Source organism: Cetorhinus maximus, unplaced genomic scaffold (assembly GCF_964194155.1).
Source record: "Cetorhinus maximus unplaced genomic scaffold, sCetMax3.hap1.1 HAP1_SCAFFOLD_215, whole genome shotgun sequence".
Taxonomy (NCBI): Eukaryota; Metazoa; Chordata; class Chondrichthyes; order Lamniformes; family Cetorhinidae; genus Cetorhinus; species Cetorhinus maximus.
The window spans coordinates 604,679-617,109 of record NW_027596187.1 but is presented as its reverse complement, the minus strand read 5'-3'; the positions used below and the strand labels follow the sequence as shown (position 1 = coordinate 617,109).

Here is a 12,431-nt window from a genome sequence, read left to right as displayed (position 1 = left end):
TGAATCTATGGAATTCATTGCCACAGAAGGCTGTGGAGGCCGGGTCATTGAGTGTATTTAAGACTGAGATAGATAGGTTCTTGATGGGGAAGGGGATCAAAGGTTACAGGGAGAAGGCGGGAGAATGGGGTTGAGAAACTTATCAGCCATGATTGAATGGCGGAGCAGACTCGATGGGCCGAATGGCCTAATTTCTGCTCCTATGTCTTATGGTCTTATGCATCAACCTAACCCAACCTTGCACAATCTTAAATGTCCTGGAATCTGCACTGTTCCAAAGAAAATAAATCCCACTAACTTAAGTCTTTCTTTGATGTTTGTATTTCTTCGTGTTTCTTAAATGTTCCTTCATGGGATGTGGCTGTTGCTGGAGTGGACAGAATTTATTGCCCTAGCTGTTTTCTTGAATACAGCTGAGTGACTTGCTCGGCCATTTCAGAGGGCAGTTCTGATTTAACCACGTTGCTGTGGGTCTGGAGTCACATGTAGACCAGCCTGGATAAGAAAAGGAAATTCGACTTCTCAAGGACATCAGTGAACCAGATGGGGTTTTAACAACAACATGGTCACCGCTACTGATGCTCACTTTTTATTCCAGTTTAATTTGAATTCCCCAGTCACTCTGAAGGGATTTGAACTCATTTGCCTGGATCGTTGGTGCTGGCCCCCTGCATTCCGGGTCCCGTTACAGAATCTCAGAACGGTTACAGCAGCGGGAGGTCCCTCCTGCCTATTCCAGCTCTCCAAAGGAGCAATACCCCTCGAGCGATTCCCTCGCCTTCTCCCTGTAACCCTGCGCATTCTTCCTTTTCAGATAACCCAACTCCCTCTTAGAAAAGTTACAGTGCAGAAAGAGGCCATTCAGCCCATCATGCCTGCGCTGGCCAAAAAGAGAGAAAGGAAATTGGCCATTCATTTTTAATCCCACTTCCCGGCACCTGGTCTGTAGCCTCGCAGGTTCCAGCACTTCAGATGCAGATCCAAGTACCTTTTCAATGAGTTGAGCTTTTGGGCCTCAACCACCAATTTCGGCAGCCAATTCCAGACACCCACCACCCTCTGGGTGAAAAGGTTTTTCCTCATGTCCCCTCTAATCCTTCTACCAATCCCCTTCAATCTATGCCCCCCTGGTAATTGACCCCTCAGCTAGGGGAAACAGGTCTTTACTGTCCACCCTATCTAGACCTCTCATAATTTTGTACACCTCAACTAGGTCGTCCCTCATCCTCCTCTGTTCTAAGGAAAACAACCCCAGCCTATCCAATCTCTCCTCATAGCTGCAATTTTCAAGCCCTGGCAACATTCTTGTAAATCTCCTCTGCGCTCTCTCCAGAGCAATAATGTCTTTCCTGTAACGTGGTGACCAGAGCTGTACTGACCTGGCCTCCACCACACTCAGGCAGTGCAGTCCACTGGCTGCATGAAAAAAAATGTCATCATATCGCCAATCCTCCTCTTGCCGATTATCTTAGATCTGTGCCCTCTGAATCCCGATCCTTCGACCAATGGGAAGAGTTTCTCCCTATCTGCTCTGTTCAGGCCCCTCATGACTTTGAACACCTCAACCAAATCTCCTCTCAACCTTCTCTTCACCGAGGAAAACAGTCCTAACTTCTCCTTCAATCTGTCTATCGTTGAAGTTCCTCCACCCTGGAACCATTCTCGTGAATCTTTTCCGCACCCTCTCCAATGCGCCACATCCTTCCTAAAATTTGGTGCCCACAGCTGGAAGCAACATTCCCTTTGAGGCTGAACCAATGTTTTATACAAACTTCACGTAACTACCTTAAGTATTGCTGAGAAAAGGGACATGCCGTTAAAGCTTTTCGTCTTGCACTCATCAGGACAGTTGTGCAAGATAAACCAATAGTAAAGGGAACAACAATTTACACTGCATGAGAAGAGAGTACCGTTTGGTTGGCAGTTTACTTGCCAACCAATCAGCACTCTCATGCAGTGTAATGTTGATCTATTTGCACAGCAGTCCTGATGAGTGCAAGAAGATTTAACAGCATGTCTCTTTTTTCAGCAATACTAAAGTTCTGTACTAACAAATGACTATAACTCCCTAGGTTTTGTACTCTGCCTCTATTAAAGATGCTGGATGCTTTAGGAACTATGATCTCAACCTGTCCTGCCATCTTCAATGATTTAAGCACATCACTTTTTAAAAATTCATTTAAGGGATGTGGGCTTCGCTGGCTGGGCCAGCATTTATTGCCCATCCCCAATTGCCCTTGAGAAGGTGGTGGTGAGCTGCCTTCTTGAACCGCTGCAGTCCATGTGGTGTAGGTACACCCACGGTGCTGTTAGGGAGGGAGTTCCAGGATTTTGACCCAGCGACAGTGAAGGATATATTCACAAATCAGGATGGTGTGTGGCTTGGAGGGAAACTTCCAGATGGTGGTGTTCCCATCTATCTGCTGCCCTTGTCCTTCTAGATGGTAGTAACTGTGGGTTTGGAAGATGCTGTCTAAGGAGCCTTAGTGAGTTCCTACAGTGCATCTTGTAGATGGTACACACACACTCCTGCCACTGTGTGTCGGTGGTGGAGGGAGTGAATGTTTGTGGATGGGGTGCCAATCAAGTGAGCTGCTTTGTCCTGGACGGTGTTGAGCTTCTTGAGTGTTGTGGGAGCTGCACTCATCCATGCAAGTGGGGAGTATTCCATCACACTCCTGACTTATGCCTTGTAGATGGTGGACAGGCTTTGGGGAGTCAGGAGGTGTGTTATTTGTCGCAGGATTCCTAGCCTCTGACCTGCTCTTGTAGCCACAGTATTTATATGGCTGGTCAGGTTCAGTTTCTTAGCAATTGTAACCCCCCTCAGGATGTTGATATTACCACTGTGCTATCATTTCTTCATGAGGTATCATCCCAATGACTCTGTATTGTACCCTCTTTAAAACCTCAATAACTCCATTAGAGCAACCCAAACTATTATTTAATGCATGCAAATAAATAAAACACACTTCACGTCACAGAGAATCATTTATTTGTTGCAGAAAGAAAGGGCAACCAGTTGTCAGGCAGGACTTAATACTTGTTTCTTCTTTCAAAAGGCTCTAACTACAGATCTGAAAATTGTGCCACATGTATGACAATCAAAACCTTGTGCAGGATGGCACTGAATCATAGCTATGGCAAATTTCACGGGCATTTATGTAGGATTTTCACTACACCTTTAGACTGTGGCATGGTAGGAAGTATCACGTGAAATAACCTAGTACCATGCAGGCTAAAATAACAAATCGCATTTATCTACATTCAACTAGTATACAGAAGCAAAGATTCTCAGATTATACTGGAAATTACTAGGCTGTAATTTATAATAACAGTCTCTTGGAATAACATCACTATCCAATTGGTAAGGTGTTTCAGGTGAATTATATTCGACAAACACAGAAAGAATCCATTACCCTGTTAAACATCCTCCTTTGGAAAATGAATAGAATAAAGGATCTATTCAAAGCACCTTCCATCTCCTTTAGCTCCTTAGCATCAATGTAAACTCAGTTGACATCTTAATTTTGTGACGTATTACCTACACCCTTCAATATGCAGCAACTATTTCACGTACAACATTCATTAGAAATCATACTGCTGACTGACACCAAACTCCAGGTCCCTACATTTGTTCAGGTCTGTCTTTATATACAAGTCCTTGAGTTTGTAATGAAGTCACACCCTTAAGTTCATCGCCATCAATGGGTAACACCGAAATTCTTGTTTTCTCCTGAGGCAGTGCTGTTGTGTTGTTATACTTTTTTCCTCCAGTAGTGGCAGTGTCACTGCCTGATGGCCTGTTACAACAAAGCTAAAATAACCAGGCAGTCTTTCCAGGTAGCAGCAATGCCATGGGGGTGGGTTCCTGTGGGCCCTGCCAGAAGATGTGGGTGAGGTAGGTGTAACTCCTTGGAGAAAGCGAACTTCAAAGACATGAGCCTCCTCGCAGAGATAAACCACGATGAAATGCAGCCCAATGAATATTTACACGATGGTCACCGAGCACTGGGTATTCCAGCTGACTATTCCAGGCCCGACGTCCCCCAGTCCAGAACTAAGCAGGTCTCGCAGCCGGAGAGCCAAGGACTTGCCTCCTCAGTGGAAAGACTCCCACAGGCACCATTCGAAAAGCAGGGGGGTCCACCACATCCCTCCCTCGATCAACACGGGACGGCCCAGTCGTTTATCTTGCCGCCGCGTGCGGGATCTTGCTGTGCACGAGCCGCCCGCCACGTTTCCTACATTGAAAATAAATGGACTGTGCTGGCTGCGAAGCACTTTGGGGTGGTCCCGGGGTGGAATGCAAGGGTGGTCCCGGGGTTGAATGCAAGGGTGGTCCCGGGGTGGAATGCAAGGGTGGTCCGGGGTAGAATGCAAGGCCAGCCTCGCTTCAGGGGACATCAGAATTCGAAGCGTCCACTAACCCTCGGGCCGAGGTCAGATTGGAGTGTGACAGAAGCCCCCCAGTCCCCCTCCCCCCACCCCCACCCCGTCGAGCATCCCTCCGTCCCTCTAGGGGGCATGGGTCCGCTGGTGCACCCGTAGCCCGTTGGAGGTGCAGAACCGCTTGGTGCACCGGGCACACTCGAAGGGCTTCTCCCCCCTGTGGACGCGCAAGTGGGCGTCCAGCAGGCTCGGCCAGCGGAACCACTTGCCGCACTCAGTGCAGCAGAAGCCGCAGCCCTCCCGGGTGGCAGGGCCACCTGCACCTTTGGGCGCTCCCGACTCCGTCGCCGTCTCCTTGCCGCTCTGCCTCTTGGAGTTTCTCGCATCATCTCGATCTACCCAACAAAGAGAGAATACAGAGAGATCAGCCGCCGACAATCCAGCCGGTGTTGAAGATCAGGCTGAAAATTCCCCTCACCCCCTTCACCCCGAGATCGTTCAACTTTCTCCCACTGCAGCTCAAAATATTCCTCATCCCTGTGACCCCGAGTGAGAAAAGATTCAATTTGCTCAACCAGACTGACTGAGCCAAGACTTATGTAGAATCAGAAAATGATGCAAAGCATACAAAGCAAAGGCTATTCAGCCCATCATGTCTCTGCTAGCCCTTTGAAAGAGCGATTCAAATAGACCCTATTCCCCTGCTCTTTCCTCACAGCCTTGCAAACGTTTCTTCTCAAGTATTTCACCCATCCCCTTTTTGAAGCTACTATTGTACACTGAAAGTGGCGTCACAGGTAGACAAGGTTGTAAAGAAAGCTTTTGGCATACTGGCCTTCATAAATCAAAGTATTGAGTATAGGAGTTGGGATGTTATGGTGAGGTTGTATAAGACCAACTTTGGAGTATTGTGTGCAGTTCTGGTCGCCTAACTACAGGAAGGATGTCAGTAAGATTGAGAGAGTGCAGAGAAGATTTACTAGGATGTTGCCGGGTCTTAAGGAGTTGAGTTACAGGGAAAGATTAAACAGGTTAGGACTTTATTCCTTGGAGCGTAGAAGGATGAGGGAAGATTTGATAGAAGTTTACAAAATTGTGAGGGGTATAGACAGAGTAGATGCGAGTAGGCTCTTTCCACTTAGATTAGGAGAGATAAACACGAGAGGACATGGCTTTAGGGTGAAAGGGGAAAGGTTTAGGGGGAACTTCTTTACTCAGAGAGTGGTGAGAGTGTGGAACGAGCTACCATCTGACGTGGTAAATGCGGGCTCACTCTTAAGTTTTAAGAATAAATTGGATAGATACATGGATGGAAGAGGTCTGGAGATTATGGACTGGGTGCAGGTCAATGGGACTAGCGGAATAATATTTCGGCACCGACTGGAAGGGCCGAATGGCCTGTTTTCTGTGCTGTAGTGTTCTATGGTTCTATTGAATCTGTTCCCACCACCCTTGTCAGCGGCACATACACTGCTTCTTTTACCAATCAGGTCAATGTCGTGTCTCCTGGTTACTGACCCTCCTGCCACTGCAAACCACTTCTCTTTACTCACTCGAACCGCTTCTCTGCTCTAAAGTGGAATGATCCCAGCTCCTCTACTGCCTCTCTTCATAAGGCCAAGGATCCTCAGCACTGTTTTCTCCCCCCACCCAGCCCCGCCCCTCACCGAAATAGCTTTCTCAACCTGTCCTGTCTCCTCCAAGGGATGAAGACACGTCACTGCTTTATGAAGAGAAAGAGGCAGGGAGGAGAGGTGGAGTGAGAAAGGTGGAGTCCAGTGGAGCCAGGGAGGGAGGGAGAGAGAGAGAGGGGGGATGAGTCAAGCCACAGAGAGAAAGCGAGACAGAGAGTCAGTTTACATAGGATTGTGTTGGATACACAGCACAGAAACAGGCCATTTGGCCCAACTAGTCCATGCTACACTCCAGCCTCCTCCCATCTCTCCTCATCTAAATCCATCCTCGTTACCCTTCGTTCTTTCTCCCTCACATTCATGTCTAGCTTTTCCGTTATTCGCCTCGACCACTCCCTGCAGGAGTGAGCGCCACGTCCTCCCCACTCTCTGGATAAGGACGTTTCTCCCGAATTCCCCGGAATGGGTGATTTCTTGGGGACCGTCTCACACTGACGGCCTCTAGCTCCACTCTTCCCCACAAGGGGAAACATTCTCTCCGTCTCTCCGCGCGTCATTCTAAAAGCCTCCATTACTCCCTCAGCCGCCGGTTTTTTTTTGGAAGAGAAAGGATTCCCCAGCCTGTTCACCCTTTCCTGAGTTGCGCACCCCCTCGTTTCGGGGATCATCCCCAGAAATCTCTGCACCCTCTCCAATGTCTCGAGATACTTTTTATAGTATGACGGCTGGAACTGCGCACCTAACTGAGGGTTTGATACATGCTCGGCCAAACTTGTCAATTCTATCCTAGAAAAAAAGACTAGAACTCGATTTTCTGTCCTTTCATCACCTTCCTGAGCTGGTGCAACTTTAACGTTTGCTGTATTTGAACTCTGAAATCCCTTTGCTCCTCTACCTAGATAACAGCTTCCAAATAATGTGATCTCTCTATCCCTCCGACCGAAATGTACAACCTCACCGTTATATATGTTGAACTTTGTTTTCCAGTGAGGGAGGGAGAGTGGAAGGGGATGGAGGAGGGTGGGGGGGTGGGGTGGAATCAAAGTGAGCCAGAGATAGAGAGAAGGAGAGAGATCGAGACAGAAGGAGAGTTGAGGAGAGAGTGAAGTGTGCACCGTACATTTCTCACTGTGTCCCTCACTGCGTTGATGGCGGGTCAGGTTGCTGGAGCGGTAGAATCTTTTCTTGCAGATGGGGCACTCGAAGGGCTTCTCTCCGGTGTGGATGCCCTGGTGCTGAATCAGGTTGCTGGAGCGATAGAACCGCTTGGCGCAGACGGAGCACTCGAAGGGCTTCTCGCCGGAGTGGAGCCGCTGGTGCACCACCAGCTCGCTGGGCCGGTTGAACTGCTTGTGGCACTCGCTGCACTCGGGCCGGTTCTGGCCCGTGTGGGTGCGCCGGTGCACGGTCAGGTCGCCCACCCGGTTGAAGCGCTTGGCACAATCGGCGCAGCCGTAGGGCTTCTCGCCGGTGTGGACCCGCCGGTGGACGGCCAGCTCGCCGGGGCTGTAGAAACGCTTGCCGCAGTCGGTGCAGCCGTGAGGCTTCTCGCCGGTGTGGACCCTCTGGTGCCGGCTCAGGTGGCTGGAGGTGAAGAAGCACTTGTGGCACTCGCTGCACTGGAAGGGCTTGATGCCAGTGTGGAAGCGCTGGTGCCGGCTCAGGTGGCTGGAGCGGTAAAACCTCTTGCCGCACAGCGGGCAGGCGAACGGCTTCTCACCCGTGTGCACCCGCTGGTGCACCCGCAGCTCGCCCGACTTGCTGAAGCGCTTGGGGCACAGCGGGCAGGCGAAGGGCTTCTCGCCCGTGTGCACCCGCAGGTGGGCGTCCAGCAGGCAGCGCCAGCGGAAGCCCTTCCCGCACAGCAGGCACCAGAAGCCGCGGCCCTCCTGCACCCCCAGCACCGCCAACTGGCTGGGCCCCGGGACCTCAGGCTGGCCGCTCGGAGATTCCTTCGCCCCCTCCATCGTCTTCCGATCCAAAGCCTCCTCCTGCGCATCAAACCTGAAAAATAAACAGGCATCGGCCGGTAAGTTATCGGATTAGGTCGTTGGTGTGGGCAGAGATCCAGTAAGAGTCACAGGTCATTCAAAGGAGGCCACTCGGCCCATCAGGTCCATGCCAGCTCCCTGTTTACCATTCCAGTCAGTCCCGTTGCCCTGCTCTCTGCCCTCGTTCACAGGGCATTGTTAAGAGTCAACCGCATTGCTGTGGGTCTGGAGTCAGGCCAGACCAGGTAAGGGTGACAGATTTCCTTCACTGTGTGAACCAGATGGGTTTTTACAACAATCAGGAATGGTTTTCATGGTCTTTCTAATTCCAGACTTTTGACTGAATTCAAATTTCACCATCTGCCGTGGTGGGGTTTGAACCTGGGACCCCAGAGCATTACCCTGGGTCCCAGGAATATTAGCCCAGTGACAATATCATTACGCCATCGCCTCCCCTCCCCCACTTCCCTCACCCAATTTCCTGTTGACATCATCCACTGCCTCCACCTCCCTCGCAGGCAGCAGCGAGTTCTGGGTCAATAGAGAGAATTGTTTGCCTCAGCTTGGGGGAGGTGTGGGGGTGGGGGCATGGGGGATGTGGGGAGTTCAGAACAAGGGCCATAACCTTAAAGTGAGAGCCAGGCCGTTCAGGGGTGATGTCAGGAAGCACCGAGGGGAGTGGAAATCTGGAACTCTCCCCTCCGCCCACCCTACCGAGGAGCTGTCGAGGCTGAGGTGGAACTGAACACTCCAAATCGAAGTGTTCTGTTGGCTGAGGGTATGAAGGGTTATTGGACCAATGTGGCTAAAAGGAGTTAAGGTCCAGATCGGCAACGGGTTAACCGAATAACACAGGAGACCCCAGGGGATGAATGATCTGCTTGTTCCCATTTTCCTATCAGACAGAGGGAATGCAAAAACACACAGTGAACAGGCTTCACACAGTTTGGTGTTTTGAGCGTTGTTCTCATATTTACTCCCTCTTCTCTTCGAGCATAAAAGCTTGCATTGGCTTAGCACCTTCACGAGCATGGCAATTAGGGGCAGGAGTAAGGCCACTCGGCCCCTCGAGCCTGCTCCGCCATTTGATAAGCTCCTGGCTGATCTGCCTGCGGCCTTCCTTGGCTAATCCAATAGCCTGTGATTCCCTCGTTGGTCAAGAATCTCTCTGCCTCTGCTTTCAATGACCCTGCCTCCAGCGCTCTCTGGGGGGGAGAGAGCTCCACAGGCTCACGGCAAGAACATCTGGCACTTCTTAGTTCAAACGTTCAGAAAGAACATACAGTCCGGACTTCCAACTGCTTCTTAAATCATCCCAGTGCTGTGGAAAGCCACTCTGCATGCTCAACACTCATTTTGTGAAGATCTACTTCATTGGTCCAGTTTGGCGTTCACTCCCTTCCCTATCCTGTTTCTTTTTACTCATTAACATGATGTCCTCTCATCCTAAAGTCAGAGCTAAGCTTTAACTCGTGATCTGGATTTACATTTTCTGTATCGAGTACTATTTAATATAACTCAACAGGATCACCTTGCCATTTGCCTCTTCTCAAGGCTACAACGTCCAGCTTTGTCCAACCTCTCGTCAAAACCCGGTCCTCTGACACCAAGTTATCAGTCACATGTCTCTCAGCAGTACTGGGATACCTCAAATGTCTTGGTGCATTGCTGGTCAAAGACAGCGAGTGGTTCTCGGTGAAGGTCGATGTCCACTGCGCCTCCTGATGGATGGAATCCGCATTGTGACTCCGGTAGGAGCTCTTCAGCCATGGGGAGAAGGCGATTGAGAAGGCCTCTTGCAATGACCTTCCCGGTGCCGGTCAGCAGAGACGTCCCTCTGTAGTCACCGCAGTCAATCCTGTCTCCTTTTTTTGAAGATGGTCACCATTACAGGGTTCAGAGGTCACCTGGCATGCTCTCCTCCAACCACATGAGGTCATGTCTCCATACCAGCAGGAGGAGGCCATTCAGCCCTACAAGTCTGCTCCGCCATTCAGTTCCACCATGGCTGATCTGTGTTTTTGCTTCATCCTTGGTCCCGTAACCCTTAGCAACAAAAAAAATCTCTCCTCAGTTTTGAAATTGTCAACTGAGCTCCATCCTTGACAGCATTTTGGGGGAGAGGGACTCTAGATGAGCCTCTTGTGTGAAGAAGTGTTTCCCTGGCAGCCTGGCTCGAACTTTAAGGTAATGCCCACATGTCCTGGACTCGCCCCAACCCCTAGTTTCCTTCTATTTACTCCATCAAACCCTTTAATTATCTTAAATGCTGAAATTCGATCACCCCTTCACCTTAAATTAAGGATGCAATTTTTAAAACATTATTCTTTCCTGGAATGTGGGCATTGCTGGTGAGGCCAGCAGTTCTGGCCCATCCCTAGTTGCTCTTGAACTGAGTGTCTTGTTTGGCCATTTCAGAGGGTAGTTAGAGGTCAGCCACATTGTTGTGGGTCTGGAGGCACATGTAGGCCAGACCAGGTAAGGATGGCAGATTTCCTTCCCTAAAGGGACAATACTGAACCAGATGGGTTTTTACAACAATTGATGATAATTTCATGGTCACCTTCATGGTCTGAATGCCTCTGTCACATCCCCACCCCCCCTCCACCTTAACCTCCTCAACGAAGGTTTGTTACCTCTCTCTGTTAACTGGATTGGCCAGGGCAGGTTCTGGCCTCAATGACGAGTCACTCCCACCAACACTCAAGCTTTATTTTTCCCTCACCTGCCCCAGCTCCATCCCAACAGCTCGAGGACCCCAGACCACCAATATCCCCTTCCCCTGAAATGAACCCACTATCACCAATTCAACTCACCGAGATACGAACATACGGATTAGGAGTAGGCCACTCGGCCCCTCTCGAGCCTGCTCTGCCATTCAGTAACATCATGGCTGATCTGAATCTAACCTCCACCCCACATTCCTGCCTCCCCCCGATAACCTTTCACCCCCCTTGTTCATCAAGAATCTATCTAGCTCTGCCTTGAAAATATTCAAAGACTCTGCTTCCACTCAGGAAGAGAGTTCCAAAGACTGAGAACCCTCTGAGAGAAAAAAAATTTCTTTAAATGAGCGACACCTATTTTTAAACAGTGATCCCTAGTTCTAGATTCTCCCACAAGAGGAAACATCCTCTCCACATCCACCCTATCAAGACCCCTCAGGGTCTTAAAGGTTTCAATTAAATCGCCTCTTACTCTTCTACATTCCAATGGATAACCCTGTCCAGCCTTTCCTCATAAGACAACCCAGTTGTCCTGGTACTAGTTTAGTAAACCCTTTATGAACTGCTTTTAATGCATTTATATCTTGCTGTAAATAAGGAGACCCAATATTGTACACAATACTCCAGCAGATGTAGTCTCACCAGTGCCCTGTACAACTGAAGCATAACCTCCCTACTTTTGTAATCAGTTCCCCTCACAATAAATGATAACATTCTATTAGCTTTCCTAATTACTTACTGTACCTGCAAACTAACCTTCAGTGATTCATGCACTAGGACACCCAGATCCCTCTGTACCTCAGAGCTCTGCAATCTCTCACCGTTTAGATAATAAGCTTCTCTTTTATTCTTCCTGCCAAAATGAATGCTTTCCACAGATATCCATCTGATAACAACTCTGGCAATGCAATTGCTGAAACATGGTGCTTAAGGGTGTCAAAGCATTGTTGAAACTGAATCAAACTACCCTCAGAAGCAAAAGGAGGCCTATATTTTGGAACCTGCACTGGCAAAGCAGCGCTCGTTCCCCGCTCCATTCATTACAACTTCAGGACTTGCGAGGCCAGTTTGAAGCTGATGTGTAAACCAAACATGGCATCGGTGAATCCGTTGGGTACATTTTTGGCAGCAATGTCAGTGGCGATTACCACACTTGGTAAACCCAACATGCTCCTTGCTGGCATTTTGAACTCACCAAATCCTCCAATTCAATGTGGGCACCAGACTGATAAGCCCTACACCCTCAACAATGTATATGGCGCCTTTGACATAGTGAAGATGCCCCAAGGCTTCACAGAAGCAGCGAGCTACATGGGGAGACATTAGGGCAGGCGACCAAAGGTTCAGTTAAAGAGGAGCATTCGAAAGGACAGGGGAGAGGGGACAGAGGAGCGGAGAGGTTTGAGGGAGGGCGTTCCTGAGCTTACAGGGCCCAGGTAGCCAAAGACACGACCACCAACAGTGGAGCAATGGGAGCTGGGGGCAGTGTGGATGCACCAGACACCAGAATTGTAGGAGTGCAGAGGCACTGGAAGGCTGCAGGAGTTTAGAGAGATGATCAAACACACATGAGTATTTTGAAGACTGCATTAATAAGCTCCCTGCAAAATTATATACTTTACTAAAATCCTTAGCAAACAGAATTGTTCAATGAAAGATGATGCATAAAATGCAGCCTCTACCGTAAA

The 12,431-nt window shown here is 49.4% G+C and overlaps 1 protein-coding gene across 1 annotated transcript; it reads right to left on the bottom strand.

Annotated features, from left to right (window-relative positions):
• Window positions 1-4,503: 4,503 nt before the first annotated feature.
• Window positions 4,504-11,912, bottom strand: LOC144673041 (uncharacterized). The gene is made up of 3 exons (XM_078535037.1): window positions 11,788-11,912; window positions 7,147-8,030; window positions 4,504-4,787 (listed from the first exon to the last, which is right to left on the bottom strand). Exons 1-3 carry the CDS (start codon window positions 11,910-11,912, stop codon window positions 4,519-4,521), a joined length of 1,278 nt encoding a protein of 425 aa, XP_078391163.1. The 3' UTR covers window positions 4,504-4,518.
• Between the last annotated feature and the right edge of the window lie 519 nt (window positions 11,913-12,431).

What these genes read in the sequence shown, in the direction of transcription:
- LOC144673041 (XM_078535037.1), bottom strand. Translation starts at nt 11,912, where the DNA reads ATGTTGGGTTTACCAAGTGTGGTAATCGCCACTGACATTGCTGCCAAA. An exon ending in GCCTCGCAAGTCCTGAAGTT is followed by an intron (nt 8,031 to 11,787) that starts GTAATGAATGGA and finishes TTTATTTTTCAG; the next exon opens with GTTTGATGCGCAGGAGGAGG. An exon ending in TGAGGGACACAGTGAGAAAT is followed by an intron (nt 4,788 to 7,146) that starts GTACGGTGCACA and finishes TTTGTTGGGTAG; the next exon opens with ATCGAGATGATGCGAGAAAC.